Here is a 15666-nt window from a genome sequence, read left to right on the forward strand (position 1 = left end):
TTTCTTTTGGTTGTATTTAATCACCACTGGGTTCTTTAATTTTTGCGCTATAAAAGAAAAAAGACTGAAAATTCTGTAAAAAAAAAAAATGCATTTTTCTTTGTTTCTGTTATAAAATTTAGCAAATTAGTAATTTTTCTTCATATATATTTGGCCAAAATTTATACTGCTACATATCTTTGGTAAAAATAACCCAAATCGGTGTGTATTATTTGGTCTTTGTGAGAGTTATAGAGTCCAGAAGCTATGGTGCCAATATCTGAAAATTGATCACACCTGAAGTACTGATGGCCTATCTAATTTCTTGAGACCCTAACATGCCAGAAAAGTACAAATACCCCCCAAATGACCCCTTTTTGGAAAGAAGACATTCCAAGGTATTTAGAAAGATGCATGATGAGTTTTTTGAAGTTGTCATTTTTTCCCACAATTCTTTGCAAAATCAAGATTTGACGGAGCGATCACATGGTAAACGGCCGCGATCAGCGGCTGTTTACCGTGATCCATGATGCGCCGGGTCCACGGATGTTCTCGGGTGCGCGCCCCAGGGGGCGTGCAAGTGCGGGATTCTGGGAGGACGTCATAGTACACCCTCCCTGAGTTAAGCAACCGCCCTGTAGCCGTCATTCGGCTATGGGCCAGTTGCTAAGTGGTTAAAGTAATTGTAAATGCTCACATATTTAAAAATGAAAATAACAAACATGTATACATAAGCACTCTGTGCAATAGCTTTGCGCAGAGCAGCCCCAATCCTTCTCTTCTCGGGTTCCCTGCCAGCACTTCAGGCTACTCCCCCAGCCAAGTGCCCCCATAGCAAGAGGCTTGCTATGGGGGCACTCATGCGTGCTGATTCCCAAGCCCCACTCTATGCATAGCTGCCAACTGTCGCTGATTTAGAACACAGCCCCTCTGTCCCTCTTTTCTCCTCATCTGTTCCTCATTTTGGTCTGATCTCTATAGTTGTATAGAAAATGCACTTTTCATCTTTCAAAAAGTGTTTCCCATTGCTAAACCTTTCATCCAGTTTCCAAATTGCTGCATTTGTAATTTTCAAAGGGCATGGCAGGGGGTGTGACCTATGCCCACATACTTTCGCTAACAGGTGTCCCTCATTCCCATCTCAAAAAGGTGGGAAGTATGCTCTATGGGGGGTCATTTACTAAGATGAATGTTCATACCTTAATTGGTATGCCGGATAAATCCTTAATTGAGCGTGTGAACCGGCGCACGCACAGCAGTACCTGCCCGCAATCCCATTGCGCTGGTTCTCGGCAAGGTATATCTCGCGCTCGGCGAAAAAACAGCGTGGGGAGTCACCCTAAAATCCATACCAGACCCTTATCCGAGCACGCAGCCCGGCCAGTCAGGAAAGGGGGTGGGGATGAGCGAGCGCCCCCCCTGAACCGTAGCAGGCCGCATGCCCTCAACATGGGGGATGGGTGCTTTGGGGAAGGGGGGCACGCTGCAGCTCCCCCACCCCAAAGCACCTTGTTGATGTTGATGAGGACAAGGGCCTCTTCCCGACAACCCTGGCCGTTGGTTGTCGGGGTCTGTGGCCTTCAATAAGGGTGCCCCCAGATCCCCAGGAGCCCGGCAGAAGAACCGGACAGTGCGGGGAAGACCCAGACACCGGCAGAAGAGGACGGACAGCGCGGAGCAGAACCGGAGACCGGGAGAAGATCCAAAGAACGTGGAGAAGAGGCCGGAGAGAGCAGAAGAGACCCCCGAAGTCAGAAGAAGACCCCTGGCGCTGCCTAATAAATTACTTTAAAAACCTGTCTAGTGTGTTTTTTTTCATGACACTTTTTTCCTCCCAGGTGAATGGGTAGGGGTACCATGTACCCCATACTCATTCACATAGGGTGGGGGGCCGGGATCTGGGGGCCCCCTTATTAAAGCTGGCTCCCGGATTCTGATAAGCCTCCCGCCCGCAGACCCTGACAACCAATGGCCAGGGTTGTCGGGAAGAGGCCCTTGTCCTCATCAACATGGGGACAAGGGACAAGGTGCTTTGGGGTGGGGGGGCCGCAGCGCGCCCCTCTTTCCCAAAGCACCCATCCCCCATGTTGAGGGCATGCAGCCTGGTACGGTTCAGGAGCGGGGGGCGCTCGCTTGCCCCCACCCCCTTTCCTGACCGGCCAGGCTGCGTACTCAGATAAGGGTCTGGTATGGATTTTTGGGTGACCCCCCACGCCCTTTTTTCCGCGTAGGGGAATTCATGCCGGTTTTTTATGTAAAATTAGTTCTCCCTCAAGATTCATACCACAGTGCCTGGTATTGGCGGGGATCCAAGTCGGATCCCCGTGCTTATCGCTCATTGGGAAAGGAAAAAACATTTTTCCTTTCCCGATGAGCGAGCCAGCTCGGTGCTGCCATCTGCAGCTGACACAGTGCAGTGCGATTACCTGCGGTTATGTGCAAATAGCTGTGCTAAATCGCTCCTGGGCACAGTCAATTCTATTTTTTCTATCCGCACCAAACCGCATGTAATCAAAACGCAGTGTGTGAATGCGGCCATAGAAAAGCATTGTGTGCGTTTAGCTGTGGTAGAAAACGCAGCTAAAAGCGCAATTCTATCCGTCCGTGTGAAAGGGGCCTAAGGCCCCTTTCACACTAGGGCGTTTTTCAGGCGCTATAGCGCTAAAAATAGTGCCTGAAAAACGCCCTAAAGAAGTGGCTCCATTCACTCCAGTGTGAATCGGGCTTTCACACTGGAGCGGTGCGCTAGCAGGACAGTAAGGCCCCTTTCACACTGGGGCAGTAGGGGCATCTGCCGTAAAGTGGCGCTATTTTTAGTGCCACTTTACTGTCATTTTAGCGGTGTTATTCGGCTGCTAGTGGGGCGGTTCTAACCCCCCCCTGCTAGCGGCCGAAAAGGGGTTAAATCCACCCACAAAACGCTGCTGGATCGGCATTTTGCCGGCGGTATCACAGCGCTGCCCCATTGATTTCAATGGGGAGGAGCGGTGAGTTCACCGCTCTAAAGAAGCTGCTGGCAGGACTTTTTGTGACGCCCTGCCAGCACACCGCTCCAGTGTGAAAGCCCTCACTGGAGTGAATGGAGCCGCTTCTTTAGGGTGTTTTTCAGATGCTATTTTTAGCGATGTAGCGCCTAAAACTGTCCCAGTGTGAAAGGGGCCTAAAAAAAGTCCTGCTAGCAGCACCTTTGGAGCGGTGTATAAACCGCTCCTGCCCACTGAAATCAATGGGACAGTGTGGCTATACCGCCGGCAAAACGCCACTGCGACGGCGTTTTGCGAGCGGATTTATATAAAACCCTTTTCGGCCGCTAGCGGGGGTTAAAACTGCTAGCGAGCGAATACCGCCGGTAAATCAGCGCTAAAAATAGCGCCGTTTTACCGCTGCTGCCCGCACTGCCCCAGTGTTAAAGGGGCCTAAGGCCTAAGGCCCCTTTCACATGGACGGACCTTTCAGGTCCGCCTCGGACCTGCGGACCTGAACGGACACTCCATAAACCTCTATGGAGGGTCGGATTTCAGTGGTGACATGTCCGCTAACATCCGACCCACTCCAATCTTAAAAAGTGTAACGGAGGAAAAACCTATTTTTCCATCTGTCTGCGGATCTGATCGGGTGACGACAGACTCTACCGTCCGTCATCATCCGATCCTCCTTAGAGGAGAGCGGCACTCTGACAGGTCCGTCCCTGCATAGTGTGCAGAGACAGACCTGTCATCTGCTTGCTCAGCGAGGATCCAGGGAGCCATCCCCCGCTGAGCAGAACGGACTCCGTACACGGACACGTCTGTTTGAAAGAACTCTAAGGCCAACGCCCTTTGTACAAAAATCCACGGGAAAGTTTGTACAAAGTCCCATCGTGTGTATGAGGCTTAAACACCAGAAATTCAACTTTTCATTTCTTTAAAGGTCACCATACACTGGCCAATCAGTTAGATCTTCCATAAATTAGATTCAGTGCAAGAGCCGGTTTGGTTTTCTATAATTAGAAGTAATTCTTAGAGTGCATCTTCCTATTACCGCTTTAGCCTAATGCTCTGTTTCCACTATTTCAACCCCAAAGTTGCGTGATTTACAATGTGCTTTTTCGGCTTGTTTTCCACTATTGCAACTTGTCATGCCACTAGGAACTGAAAAGTTGCAACACAAGTTCTACCCCATGATTTACAATGAGTACCGTTCATATGTGTGCGACTTGCTTACGCCCATGCGCAGATGCTGTATACACAGTGGGCACACATCTTTATTACAAAAATCCATTTTTGGCATGGAAACCACTTACTGGGCACTTATACCCCCCTGCTGTCCAGACCAATTTTCAGCGCTGATGCACTATGAATGACAATTGCGCGGTCATACTTAGCCAAATGTTTTTTTTGTTTTTTGTTCTCACAAATAGAGCATTCTTTTGGTGGTATTTGATCACCTCTGTGTTTTTTTTCTTTTGTTCAGAAAAAAAAAAAAAAAAAGAAAAGACAGATTTTTATAAATAATTTTGTATATTTTTGGATATTTTAATATTAAATTTTGCAAACAGGTAATTTTTCTCCTTCTTTGATGTACACTGATGAGGCGGCACGGCACTGATTGGTTACACTGATAGGCAGCACTGCTTGGGACCACTGGTGGGCATTGATAGGTGGCACTGGCAGGTGGTACTGGTGGGCACAGATGAGGCAGAATTGCCTCTTTGGGACCAATGTCCCTTGCACCTAAGCCGGTGATCAGCTTTTATTTTTATCCTCATGCTGTCAGCGTGAGGAGAAAAAAGAAACAATTACTGAGCTTTAGTTTACATCATGTGATCAGCCATCATTGGCTGACAGCTAATCGCGTGGTAAGGGGCTGGGATCGGCCCTTACTTCAATCTGTGATCATCCGAGTCTCAGTGACTCAGTGCACCCTGCAGGGAGCACATGGGGAGCCCATCCTATAACAGCCTCCAAGAAATTCAGGTTCACGCTGTGGCTGTCGTTTGGCTATAGCACAGACACCAAGTGGTTAATAGAAAAACAGATGCAGATTTCAAGGACTGACCAAAAAAATGTTTAGAGTCAAAGGCAACTGATGACTTTCTATTAAAGGTCTAAATGGGCCATTAACATGCATCACAATTGAACTTAGGAATGTGTCTTTGCAACGTTAAACTAATTAAAATCCTTTCTTATTTTTTCTTGGGGATAGACTGCAGAGGGATTAGAAGTTTTGGGGAATGTCTACACCCCTGATAGGGTGAAGACACCTCCCAAATTTTGCCAATTTCTCATTCAAAATTTTCACTTCCTGTCACATAGCCAAACAGGAAGTGAGGGTAAAACCCTACCAATGTATGTCCTTGGGGACACACAGGTCAATCTAAATAGTTTCCCCATTCGGGAAATTGCACTCTAGCATTTTGTCATTTACATCCCAAATTATTATGTATCTTGGGGTGTATTTCCTAAAAGGTAAATCCACTTTACACTACAAGTGCACTTAGAAGTGCAGTTGCTGGAGATCCGAGGGGGACAAGCAAGGAAAAGAAAAAAAACAGCATCTTTGCCTCTACATGATTGGATGATAAAAGCACCAGTGCTACCCTTCTGATTTTCATCAACTACACTTGTATTGCAGAAAGGATTTGCCTTTAATAAACCCCAAAATACCTAATAATTTGGGGTGTACACAACAAAGTGCTAGAGTGCAATTTGCATAATGGGGACACTAGTTAGATTGACCTGTGTGTCCCCAAGGAAAAATATTGTTAGGGTTTTACTCTCACTTCCTGTTTGGCTATGTGACAGGAAGCAAAGCCAATTTTAAGAAAAGGGACACAAAGCCCAACCTAAAAAACAAAAAACAAAAAAAATAGAATAGGATTGTCTTCAGCTTGATTTTAGTTCAGTGCTCTAAACCCTGTCCTCAAGTACCCCCCAACAGGCCATGTTTGCAGGTTTTCCTTCATCTTGCACAGGTGCTTGAAATCAGGCTTTGTATTTTGGACAGCTATTTTAGATAAGATACATTTCCTAAACATTTTCTAAAAAGAAAATTAAATACTTACCACTCTGAAATGTTACTTTCCTGGTCACTATCCATGGCAGCATTCGCACAATCCATGCATGTGCTACCATGAAGGCACCAGGAAAGTAACTTAAAACTAAAAAAAAAAAAAAAAAAAAAAAGGAGACCCGAAGAAGATGGAAAGAAGAAGGCTTTAAATAAAGGATTTGTCAAAAGCTGTCTCTTGTCATTTTTAAACATTTTTAAAGGGGGCTTCCAGATTCCGATAAGCCCTCTGCCCGCAGACCCCCACAACCACCGGCAAGGGTTGTGGGGATGAGGCCCTTGTCCTCATCAACATGGGGACAAGGTGCTTTGGGGGGACCCCAAAGCACCCTCCTAATGTTGAGGGCATGTAGCCTGGTTCAGGAGGGGGGGTGCTCTCGTCCCCCCATTTTCCCTGCCAGGTTGCTTGCTCAGATAAGGGTCTGGTATGGATTTTTAGGGAGACCCCACACAATTTTTTTTTAAATTTTGGCGCAGTGTTCCCCTTAAAATTCATACCAGACCTAAAGGGCCTGGTATTGAATTTCGGGGGAACCCCACGCTTTTTTTTTTTTCTTAATTTTGTTTTTTCTTAATGTTGTTTTTATCAATGAACTTTTTATGTGTATTGCCGGACCTACGTTTCATTATAGCCGCGAAGTGAACCAGCGTTAAAAAAAAAAAAAAAGTGTAGAGGCAACGTGCATTTACGTTGCTTGACATTTACTAAGATTTTGCCGGCACACTGAACCAACGCATTTGAACAAGTGCAAATGCCGTTTGAGCATGTGCAGTGCGTAAGTTGACCTCCCGCAGTTCTAAATGTATTTGCCGGCACAGCTGGCTTGTTCAGAGAAAGTTACTTTCTCATTCTATTTTGGGCATATTTGTGACTTGGGCAGTTAGTACCATACTTCCTCACATCACCCTACATCACCCCCATAATATTGGCACTTCCAGCTTGTTTAAATTTGAAGTTAAAGATGCCGTGCGCCATGTCTATAGTGACATACCGATCGCCTCTTCCCATGCGCCGGGAAGAGAATAGTAAACGGGGAATTGCGCTGTGTTACCAGCGCATATGCTTTGTAAATACGAAAATGTCATTTGCGCATCGGCGTGCACCGCAACTCATGGCGCAAATGCTTCGTAAATCAGCCCATATGTGTCCATTCACACACAGAGAGAGGCTCTACTGCTCCCTCCTCACTGCTGTCTCTGAGCCAATGAGGAGGGAGAGAGCCAAGAGAGCTGCTGCTCACATGCACATCACTGGTCAAGATCAGGCTCATTAAGTATGGGGAGGGGGGCAGAAGGCTGCATGGAGAAAGCTTTTTACTTTAATCTTAGATGTACACAAAACTATAAAAAATGAGGACCTACCTAAACGATCTAATTAATTTGTATCCAGCCAGACCTTGCATTATATACTTGTTGGTATGTGGGTGAGGCTTAGAGAGCCCTAGTGGGGACACTAAGAAATTACATTCGCTAATGCCTAAACACTAGGCAGGAGTTCGCGGTCATGTGAAATCAACATTAAGGCACAACCCCAGACTTAGAAGTGGGCAGCAACTCTCACAGTTATCTCTGTAATCTGTGGCTGATTTCTTTACATTGACGACACTTGAACACGCCAGATTCACTCTTTGTTAGAGAACACCATTTGCCCAGGTGAGCAGCATTCAAGGACCGGCACTGCAGAGCCTGTACCGCTCTCAAACAATCCAGCAGTACGTTACCTCTCTCCCAGTGACCAGTCCAGTTTTGCCACTGGAGGCAGGAAACTCTTCATTCTCCATGCTTGCTCCTTTTCTCCCGAGGTACCTCATACATCCCAGCCTCTCTGGGCTGGTTTCCTAGGCACTCCGCACCAGGGATCCAGTCCCAGAAAGTGGGAAACTGGCCACTAATGAAGGTGCCAAGCACATAACCCCGTTCACTACTAGAGTGACTGTCACCTTTGCCATGTCACCCGTCTCCTTGCTGATTGGATGCTTTGCATGTGATACAGACACTGTAAAAATTAGCAATGACATTCTAGATTCCTCTGGATAGCACACTGTACATAGGACCCATGTAATGTATCTTCTCTATTTTCAGTCCTTTTGTTGTAAGTGCTGGTCTTTTGGTATGCCATGCATGCACCACCCTTAAGAGACTTCAGACCAGGCAAAACAGGTAAACAAAGATCCTTTACTGAGATAGTTTGCAAATAACAAGTAATAGTTTCAAAAACATCTTCAAATGGTTCCTGTACACAGCTCTCTAGTACCCCAAGAAATGAATGTACCTTAGCCAGATGGCAAAATCCATTAAGCAATCCCTTTAAGACAAGAGTTTATTTAGGTAATACATTTACAAAAGGCAACCAAATCCATAAAAGTCCATGAATTGCTCATAATCCATAAAGTCAATAAGTCCATCACTGGCATCTGTAAGTCCATGAGGGTCTCCAGGTTCCAGACCCCCCTATGGGAACCCTGACTGAGCTCCAATCAACCCCCCTACCCTAAAGGGAGTGATCTACTCCAGCTGAGTAGCAGCTACATTTTGGAAGGGTTTTCCCAGGAACTTCCTTGTCAGGACATGTAGTGAGCCCTTTTTACAGTATATGATAAAACCAGCAGTGGGTGGTAACCTTGCAGAAAGGTGTGGAGAATGTTAATTCTTCCTGCTCAGTTACCTGCACCTCAGCTGGTCAACCTAAGGACATAGTGCAACATCAAGACATTATAACAATTTGCACCAGGCTGGCTTAATTAACTTGAGGGGCATGAGCATAGAGATGAAAACAGAAACACAGAAAAAAAAAACACATTTAGGCTTCATGTACACTAGCCTACATTTACTGCGGCCACAGAAAAATGCAAAATGCGGAAAAATCGTGCAGCATTTTTGTGTGTTTTCCCACAAAGTGGGAGCTAATAGCTTCTGCTGCTGACAGTGAGAAGAGGGAGTCCTGGAACAGCCGAGGCTCTTGTGCACATTGCTCAATCAAGAGGGGGCTCAGGTGAATATTAGAGGGGCTGTGGGGGAGAAGCACATAGAAGGTTTTTTTACCTTACCTTTACCTTGCATTCAGCCTTTACCACCACATGAACTGATGTTTTAAGGCTACTTTCACACCAGCAATTAAGGCCAGTGGATGCAGGTGATCGCTGGCTGTGCAGAGCGTAGCGAATAATTGCAGCTGTCGACAACCTGTTATTATAGCAAATGGAGGAACCATGGAGGAAACCTTGGCTGTACTTCTCCTGTGGATCACAGGAGTGCAGTCTGCTCTGACCCCCCCCCGTGACCTGTTTTCAGCTAACGCCTGCTGTCAGCTGACATCAAAGAGCCAGTCCAGGCTCAGGAAAGATTGAGACTATATGGTCGGGATCCGCCCACATGCCTGGACCAACACCCGGCTCAGCCTCTCAGTGAGCCTCTAAGAGCCTGACCTCCACAGCCCAGCACTCAAGTGAGCAGGGGGCAGAGAGGGAGCTGGTGACTGACAGTTGCCAACTCCCTGCTCAGGGAGCTTAGAGAAATGAGTGATCGGCGGTGTTTGATCGCTCAGTTCTCAGTCTTAAACTGGGTTCACACTTCTGCGCTGTGCGGAATCGCATATGATTCGCACCGCACTGCAGTACAAATCACATGCGATCTCTGTGCAATGAAAATTCAACCATACAGATTGTATGGCTGAATTCGCATTGCATTCGGACCAAATCACACAGGACCCTTTTTTTCGTCCGCACCAGAATCGGATTGCATGAGTGTTTACACCCATGCGATTCGATTCATGTCTGAACTGACAGTTCAAACTACGATATGCGAATTGATCTGGCAGTGTCATGAACTTTATATTGACCCTGCAGCGGTTCGCATATGGAAGTGTGAACTGCCTGCAAGTTGGATGTGATGCCGGAACCCGCAGTGGACCAGTGTGAACCGAGCCAGATTGCCGGTTCACATAGGTGCAATGCGGGAACACTGCGAATCCACTGCGGTTTCCTGAATTGCACCCGACTCGCACTGAAGTTCACACTACCATATGCGAACTGCTGGGAGTGTCAATACAATGTTAATGACCCCCCATTTCAGCTCGCATATTGCACTGTGAACTGACAGTTTGGACATGAATTGTGTGAATTGTGCGATCCGATTCTGGTGAGGACCAAAAAAGGGTCCTGTGCGAGTTTGGACCGAATGCGATGTAAATTCAGTCATACTATCTCTATGGCAGAGATCACATGGCATGGACATTGCATGTGATTTGCACTGCAGTGCGCTGTGAATCACATGCTATCTCATAGAGTGCATTAATGTGAACTAGCACTTAGAGCCGGCTGGGGACTGAAGGAGCATTGGGCCAATGCTGCATCCACCCAGGTACGTATGATTCTACCATAGAAAATATACCCATACTTTTCTTTTAAAATAGTTTTCATGTCTTAGGGAAGTTTTAAGGAACAGGGAGCTCATAGTACATTAGCATGATTGTGCAGAGATTTAAATAAAAAGAGTAAAGAAAGGGGATTCCCTGACAATCATGAAAGGAAATGAATAATAATAATAATAATAATAATAATAATAATAAAGATTAAAAATAATTTAAAAAATCGTAAAAAATAATAAATAAAAATAATAATAAAATAACAGGCAGTAAAATTGTATTGTTCCTTTAGTTGGTAACCAGTGTAGGCAGGAGATCAATCTGTCACTTCTCTCTTCTCAGAAATCCCTGGATGAGAAAGGCTGGACTCACATTTTATCCTGCTAGCTTCTGCAAAGGGTTAACTGAATCATTTCTATTATACCGTTCTCAATGAAAGGGGGGGGGGGGAATAAAAAAAGAGTGTCTGAGGACAGGGAGTCCCTTCCCTATTTGCGATGCCTACGAAGCCAATAAAGAGGAGGGTCGGCTCTCAGTAATTGGTTAAGGTTCTTCCATGTGTTAAATTAGCATAAGGAGACGCCGCTCCCAAACTAGCCACTTGGGGGCCAAAGCTAGCCGCGCGTCACAGCCTTCCGCAGAAAGTGGAGGAATCGAGAAGCATGCAACTCAATCTGTGCCAATGGCAGCACAGAGGAATGGAGGGATGCTCGGGTGAAGCGTGGACCTCTCTCTCCAATGCTGCTATCACAGCCAGGTATGCAGGTCACAGCCACCAGCCCAGCGCTTGCCACCACTAATTAAGACAAAGCCGTGTTTGGGCAAGTCTATGGTCATCATCTGTGCTGCTGAGAGCCCAACATCTGAAGATGCTTCTCCAGAGCTGGAACTGATTTACAGGAGAAAAGAGACAGAGAAGTAAGTCAATGTTTCCTTCAAAAGGGGGGGGGGGGGGGTTATGTGTCATTCTTCACAGTAAAGTACAACTGTTATTTCTTCATACTAAAGCACAACTGTTATTTCTTCATACTAAAGCACAGCTGTAATTTCTTCATACTAAAGCACAGCTGTCATTCTTTACAGTAAAGCACAACTGTTATTTCTTCATACTAAAGCACAACTGCCAATTCTACATACTAAAGCACAACTGTTAATTCTTCATACTAAAGCACAACTGTCATTTCTTCATACTAAAGCACAACTGTCATTTCTTCATACTAAAGCACAGCTGTCATTCTTTACTGTATAGCACGACTGTTATTTCTTTTAAAGTACAACTGTTATTTGTTCATACTAAAGCACAACTATCATTCTTTACAGTAAAGCACAACTGTTATTTCTTCATACTAAAGCACAACTGCCAATTCTTCATACTAAAGCACAACTGTTATTTCTTCATACTAAAGCACAGCTGTCATTCTTTACTGTATAGCACGACTGTTATTTCCTTTAAAGCACAACTGTTATTTCTTCACCTTTGCATAGACATATTTTTGGGGCATTGATTACTAGATAACAGAATATATTTGGTTAGGATGCGCAGCGTTGATAAAGCCAACCTTGGGGACGGTGTATGAGAAAGTTATTTTCACAGTTGGCTTTTATTAATAAAGACCAGTTTAACTCTTGAATGACGTGTGGTCCTTGTAGTGCTATTTGTAAATGCTTACAGTGCTGCTGCATGCTTAGTAATGTTTATAGATGATCTGAAAGAATAGAACTGGATGACTGTTGCTCTTTAAATATCTTTTTCTTTAGGATCCACGCTTTAAATGGTCCATGAATGGTTCTTTTATGGTTGAAGCGGTTCCCTTGAGAAGCTTTGCAAAGTGGGGGTGATTGCTGGCGTTCTCTGCTTTTTGTGATCAAGTAAGAAGGAGCTATCATGGCTTCAGAAGACAGCCAAGGGGCAGCCAAGTCCGCCATGGAGAAACTCTCCTGTGCCATGGGGGAAAGAACTAAACGGCTAGGCACTGCCATGCAGGAAGCCCCCCACCATAGGAGACTCGTCTTGTTCATCGTCTGCGTGGCACTTTTTCTTGATAACATGCTCTACATGGTCATAGTTCCAATAATTCCAGACTATATTCAAAGTATGAGGTTGGATAGTGAAAAATCCTTTAGAGACATCAATTCCAGCTCAGTCTCTTCCAATAAATCTATCATCAGGCCCACGTACCCAACAGAGAATGAAGACATCAAGATAGGAGTCCTGTTTGCCTCCAAAGCGATCCTACAGCTGCTGGTCAACCCACTAAGTGGCACTTTCATGGACAGGGTTGGCTATGACATCCCTCTTTTCATTGGACTGATTGTTATGTTTCTGTCAACTGTCATTTTTGCGTTTGCAGAGAACTATGCCACATTGTTTGTAGCCAGAAGTCTGCAAGGCTTGGGATCTGCCTTTGCAGACACCTCTGGTATCGCTATGATCGCAGACAAATACACAGAGGAAGCAGAGAGGAGCAAAGCCTTGGGTATAGCCATAGCGTTTATTTCTTTCGGGAGCTTGGTAGCGCCTCCTTTTGGGGGCATATTATATCAATTTGTAGGGAAAAGAGTACCTTTTTTGATTTTGGCTTCCATCTCTCTCATTGATGGCATTTTGCTGCTAGCTGTGATCAAACCCTTCGCCAATCGGACTAGAGAGAACATGCCAGTGGGCACACCCATCCATAGACTCATGATTGACCCTTACATCGCTGTAGTGGCAGGAGCGTTGACCACCTGTAACATTCCTCTGGCGTTTTTGGAACCCACCATAGCAAACTGGATGAAAACCACTATGGGTGCCTCGGAGTGGCAAATGGGTCTCACTTGGCTGCCAGCATTCTTCCCTCACATACTAGGGGTATATCTTACTGTAAAACTTGCTGCCAATTACCCTCAGTATCAATGGTTCTATGGTGCCATAGGAATGGTAATAATAGGGGCCAGCTCCTGCACGGTGCCAGCTTGTAAAACTTTTGAACAGCTTATAATTCCTTTGTGTGGTTTGTGCTTTGGCATTGCATTGGTAGACACTGCACTATTGCCCACTCTCGCCTTATTAGTAGATCTCCGCCATGTCTCTGTATATGGAAGCGTCTATGCAATAGCAGATATATCTTATTCTGTGGCTTATGCCCTTGGGCCTATAGTGGCCAGCCAAATTGTCCATACTATGGGCTTCACCCAACTTAATCTTGGCATGGGACTAGCAAATGTACTGTATGCCCCCGCCCTTCTATTCCTTAGAAATGTGTGCCAAATGAAACCCTCTCATTCTGAGAGGAACATCTTACTAGATGAGGAACCTAAGGGCTTGTATGACACTATTAAAATGGAAGAGCGTAAAGCCAAGTCTAGAAAGAGCCATCTTAAAGATGGCGAGGTTCAAGAGAACAGCATGGACAATTATCATGGCCAGACAGGGAAATACATGTCTGACGATCAGTCCTCTGATTACGAGTACAGTTAAATGTATGCAAAGCTAATGGAGTGAAAAGTAAAAAAAAATCAGCCATATGTTTACGTACCAAGATCTAATTTTTACATCGTATTCATGTTCATGATGGTCATGGTTCCTGTAAAACCTATTTTTTATTATAGCAATTTCTTGGGGTAAATTCTATATATATATATATATAAATACATATAAATATATATTGTTCTCAATCGATCCGTCCTTTAAGTTCAAGCTAGGTGGCTTCCAATCTCCCCCAAAACCTAGGCGCAGTATTGTGAGACTGTTTCATTGTTCATTTTTAACGTTCAAACACTTTATGTGAAATACTGTATATCTGTACAAAAGAAATAACTATATGAAATAAAATTGCATATTCAGGGAAATAAAAGTTCATAAATATTGTATATATCTATATTTTGTGACTTGATTAAATAAACTTTAAATGAAGTGTCAATGAACAATACCAGTACCTTCTTCAGAGAAACATGAGAACAATAAGAACTTACAACAGGAATACGAGAAAAAAAACTAAAAAAATAAAAAACGAATATATTCACTTGATCACACCCAAAGGCATAGCTTACCTGTTCACGTCTGAGATTCTCTATACTTTTACTATAATACACTCAGGTTACTGATGGCAGGGAAGCAACAAGTTAAATGCAGGACAAAGTAATGGGCATGTACAGATCTTGTTACTTTGTACAGTGAAAAAAAAAATTAACAAAATCAAGTGTCTGATTAGAGTTATTAGTCTTCAAATACATTTGAACATTTTGTACCATTACTCTTTTCTTTGACAAATCTCCTCTTCCGTTTTCTGATGACTGAGGAAAATAGAAGTTCTTTATCAATAAATATATAATACGAAGTGTCCATCAAACGTCCAAGAAGATGACGGCTTACAAGGAATACAGAGGCAAGCCATTAATCACCTTCTTAGTCACCGCCAATGGATCACAGAAGTTGTGCTACAGAAGGCGCTGTCCAGGTGCTGAAATGCCGGTAATTCGGAAAGCAGACGGTATTAATAGCTTTATGCTTTATGCAAGGCCACATTCAAATATCACTATAGACTCCTATGTTTCTTTATAACCTAGGTTTTCTAAACATCATGGGGCAACGCTACATTTCTACACAAGTTCACCTATATAACCCATATCCATGACACAGGTCCCATACCATCATCTGTGGAAAAGCACTGCAATTTTCAAATTAGCAATCTCAGCCTGACAGTTACCTCCATACTGTAGCCAGGAAACGGTAAAAACATATTTAATTAAATCTCTTAACAGCTGGTCAATTCACTAAGGGGTAGTTAGATGCACCACTCCAAAATCCTTCTTCCATTCCAGCGATGTTGGGCAGATTGAAGATTAACTAGGTAAAAGAAGAAGTAAGGAAATACAGATCAAAGAAAGAAAGAAAGAAAGAAAGAAAGAAAGAAAGAAAGAAAGAAAGAAAGAAAGAAAGATAACAGGGCAGAAAGAAGGAGAGAGAGACGACGAGAGCGAGAGAGAGAAAACAAAGGAGAAAAAGAGAGAGAAGGGGAGAGAGCGAGATGGGGGGAGAGAAAGAGAGAGGGGGGGGGAGAGAGGAGAGGAAGAGAGAGAGGAGAGGGGGAGAGAGGGGAGATAGAAAGGGGAGAGAGAGGAGAGAGAGGGGGGAGGGGGGAGATGAGAGAGAGAGAGAGAGGAGAGGGGGGGACAGATAGGGGGAGGGAGAGAGGAGGGGGGGGAGAGGGAGAAAGAAAGAGAAAGAAAGAAAGAAAGGAAGAAAGAAAGAAAGAGAGAGAAGGGGAGAGAGCGAGATGGGGGGAGAGAAAGAG

General features: G+C 44.6%; 1 protein-coding gene across 1 annotated transcript; it reads left to right on the forward strand.

Annotated features, from left to right (window-relative positions):
• The first annotated feature begins 10970 nt into the window (after positions 1 to 10970).
• SLC18A3 (solute carrier family 18 member A3) lies at positions 10971 to 14242 on the forward strand. The gene is made up of 2 exons (XM_073596901.1): positions 10971 to 11308; positions 12149 to 14242. Exon 2 carries the CDS (start codon positions 12276 to 12278, stop codon positions 13848 to 13850), a length of 1575 nt encoding a protein of 524 aa, XP_073453002.1. The 5' UTR covers positions 10971 to 11308; positions 12149 to 12275; the 3' UTR covers positions 13851 to 14242.
• The last annotated feature ends 1424 nt before the right edge of the window (positions 14243 to 15666 follow it).

The sequence above is a fragment of the Aquarana catesbeiana genome, linkage group LG08 (assembly GCF_042186555.1).
Source record: "Aquarana catesbeiana isolate 2022-GZ linkage group LG08, ASM4218655v1, whole genome shotgun sequence".
In the NCBI taxonomy this organism is placed as follows: domain Eukaryota; kingdom Metazoa; phylum Chordata; class Amphibia; order Anura; family Ranidae; genus Aquarana; species Aquarana catesbeiana.